The sequence below is a fragment of the Octopus bimaculoides genome, chromosome 3 (assembly GCF_001194135.2).
Source record: "Octopus bimaculoides isolate UCB-OBI-ISO-001 chromosome 3, ASM119413v2, whole genome shotgun sequence".
Classification (NCBI taxonomy): Eukaryota; Metazoa; Mollusca; class Cephalopoda; order Octopoda; family Octopodidae; genus Octopus; species Octopus bimaculoides.
In genome coordinates this window covers 157,544,094-157,547,483 of record NC_068983.1, presented here as the reverse complement: position 1 = coordinate 157,547,483, position 3,390 = coordinate 157,544,094, and the positions used below count along the sequence as shown (strand labels likewise).

The following is a 3,390-nucleotide window of genomic DNA, read 5'->3' as shown; positions in this document are numbered from 1 at the left end:
ATAACACCTTATAGGAAAGCCCTATAGGCATGGATGGATGCGTTAAGTACATATAAGAATAATGGAGAAAGTGAAAGAGTCGATAATGAGAAGTTAGACGAATGTTCATAGACACAAGAATGAGAAATACCAGTTCGTAGTCAATTGTACGCGGTAATAGAAATACTGTATCAAGAAGTTGTGGCGATGATACAGAGCTGGTTGCGGTACGTGTCGTACGAAGTTGTAGCTGTAATGCTGCTGCCTGAGTTACTTGTACAGGAGTTCTTGCAGGTAGTATTTGCTGTTAACCATGGTGAAGTAATTCACGAACAGTGCTGTGTTAGAACATGTGCAGTGTTGCTGGTTGAGCTGTGTACGTAGAGATGTTGATGTCGTTAAGATGATGGTAGCGACAAAGAAAGAGATTGCCGTAATGCTGTTGGACGGGTGTTGTCGTCTGGCTCGCAGGTTGTATATTTGCAGTTGATCCCTGGTGAAGTAATTCACGAACAGTGTTGTGTTGAAACTCGGTCGTTTTGCTGTTGGACGAGTGTTGTTGCTGGAACTGGCTGTGTTTTGTGTGGTCAGTGGCTGGACCTTAAAAGGTCTGGAACCAAAGACCTCGAGACGAGGAGTAGCTGGGTTTGTTATAAGTAACAGTAGGCTCAAATTGGATTGTGAACAGGTTGTCTCACGTGATCTTATTTAGGGGCTTCGGCTGGTTATACGCTGCATATTGGCGCGATAGAGTAAGAGAAAAATTGTGCCAATACCAACCAATCAAGTAGTGGACACAACGGGGTCCAAATAGCAGCCAAAGGCTAGCTGTTATCTACTACGTTCGTATGTACGTACATACAATAAGGGAGAGAGGAATTTCACTTGAGTGTACGCTACATATCGCTGCCTTAGACGTTCAACAACTGTATTTTCTCTCCTCTGAAGCTTTGACAATGTTGCAACATATACATCACCTTGAAAAACCAACGCTAATGATTCCTTTTAAAATTGTTTCAATGTTATGCGAAAAATTACACTAGAATTGTTTCCCCAAATGCTTTCAATCCAGTTTTAACAGAAAGATTTGGAAAGTACTAGATGAAAGTTCTCTGGTAATTTTCTTTCATGTAAATTAATGTTTACGTTAATCTAAAAAATCTGCCAGCAAAATCTTATAAAATTCCTCAATGTTCTAAAAGATGTAGTACATGTTTATATATTATATATGGAGATAAAACTTATATTTGCAATCTGTCAACCCTGGAAGACCATGAGTGATGTTGTACATACATCTTTGATCTGTTCATCAGGGTCGATTTGCCAGTACAGGGATAATAGTTCAACCATGGAGAAAAACTTGGCACCTTTCATTTCCATGCAGATGGTTTTTATATTCAGAGATGGAAATTTAAATGTCTGTATATGATTAAGAGTACTTTATAATCTGCGCACCTAAGAAGCCTCTAATCTTTTTGTCGTGCCTAAACGAACAGTGCTTTTTTAACACCTTCATACAGATTACTTAGATAAGTTTCGGCTGAAGTTCGACAAGGACATATCTAATTTAATAGCACCACCTGGGAGAGATACAGTCAGCTCTTGGGCACTCCAAAATATTAAAGCGTGATTGCGGGGTTGGAGCACTGGAACAGCTAAGTACGCTTCTGACTGAGCATAATCTGTTACTTCAGTCAGGTGAGACTGTAGTAAGTCATAAATTTTCTTGTCAGCAGTCCAGCACCAACAGTGTCTCTCAAAAGCTATAAGTTGAACAATTCAATGAAACAATTCAGTGTAACACGCAGATCTCTAACAGTGCTAGATGCCACGAGGTTTCGCCCGACGGAAGAGTGTATGGTTGTTGGAATGCAGTCTCTTTACTGAAGTGGATTAGGTTGAATTTTTTCTCGTTTAGTTGCATATTATGCTTCTCCGCCCATTGGATAACAGCTAACAGATCAAATTGAAGATTTGTCTGGTCTTCAACCTTGTCAATTATTATTACAATATTACAACCCTGGACATTATTATCATTAATGTAATCCTAATTCTATAATCTTATTAATTCCTTATAAATCTCGTTTTTGAACTGAATAACCACTGGTCTAGTAGGACAAATTTTATCTTCAGTTGAAGGAATTTAAGCAATAGATGTCCTGAAATTATCAATTGGTCTTAGACCTTCATACAAATTAAAACTAAATGAAGACACACATCAACTAGATCATTGCCAATCAATCCAAAGTTACAGAAACCTTTAGCAACTACAAATTGATGAGAATGAGAATTAGTATAACTAATATACAGTCTAATCCGCCAATAACCTGCAATTCTGGTAATACAAATTAGTTAACAGAACAGAAAAGGAAACGTTGGATGGTACGGTTTTTGGTTCCCTTCATCTAAGAAAAAGGCAGGATGGTCACGGCTAGAAGCTTTTTGGTCATAGTTCTGTTTGATCAGAGTTGACCTAGGACTAAACAACAACTACTATTACAGTTTATTTCAATTACTAATGCAGTAGAAAATTACAACCTGTTTTTTTTTCTTATAATAGCGCATCTCAGACATTATGGTTATATGAAAAATCAATATTTGTGATCGTTAACAAATATAACCATATAACTATAAAATTGCCTACAGAACAAATATCTTAATATTTACTTTTGATAAGAGAAGACTGTACTTATTGGAAAATATTTATTTTATATTGTCAAAGTCCATTGAATAATTAGTCTCAAAAACCAGTTTTGCGTTGAACAAGAAAAATTAAGCGACCTAAATAAATTTACATGAAGTAAATTATGTCCCTTTCATAACAATCACGCATGCGTTAATTTCAAGCACTCTCCGTATCTTTTTATTGACGGCAGGGTCCAACTGCAAAAGTTAAAAATTACATCTCTGACTGCTTTATCGTTTAAAATCATTTCCTTCCCTTCCTTCGAGTTTAAAAGATTTGGCGGAGAAGTTAAATAATGGCCCCATTACAAAATGTACAGACTGCTGAAAAACCAGATGAGCAGACGCCAGGAGTAAAGGCTGTATTACTTGGGCCACCAGGTTCTGGCAAAGGAACTCAAGTGAGTTTTTTTTTTTTTTTAATTTCCAATGTTTTCCTTTTTACTTATGGTTTAATAAAAATATATTATCCTATAAAAGTAAATTGTTTTGAAGAATTAATTATCATATTTGAATTTTTTGATATTGCCGCCACAATCTTTGTGAAACATGTTTATTGGAAAAATCGATTTAGTATAAATGACTGTTGACCTACGTGCGTGATTTGTTTTTGAAGTTTAGTGAGAATACACTTACTGTGAAGGGCGTTTTCTATCTGAATATATTTAAAATAATACATTCTTATGCTTCAAACAATATCGTCTCAATAAGCACGCCAACATTGTT

The 3,390-nt window shown here is 36.1% G+C and overlaps 1 protein-coding gene across 1 annotated transcript in view; it reads left to right on the top strand.

Moving 5' to 3' along the window:
• Window positions 1-2,816: 2,816 nt before the first annotated feature.
• Window positions 2,817-3,390, top strand: part of LOC106883940 (adenylate kinase 2, mitochondrial) — a 21,697-nt gene continuing 21,123 nt past the window's right edge. The window contains exon 1 of the mRNA XM_014935090.2: window positions 2,817-3,065. Coding sequence (XP_014790576.1) covers window positions 2,961-3,065 — 105 coding nt within the window. The 5' untranslated portion in view covers window positions 2,817-2,960. The remainder of the gene's footprint in view (window positions 3,066-3,390) is intronic.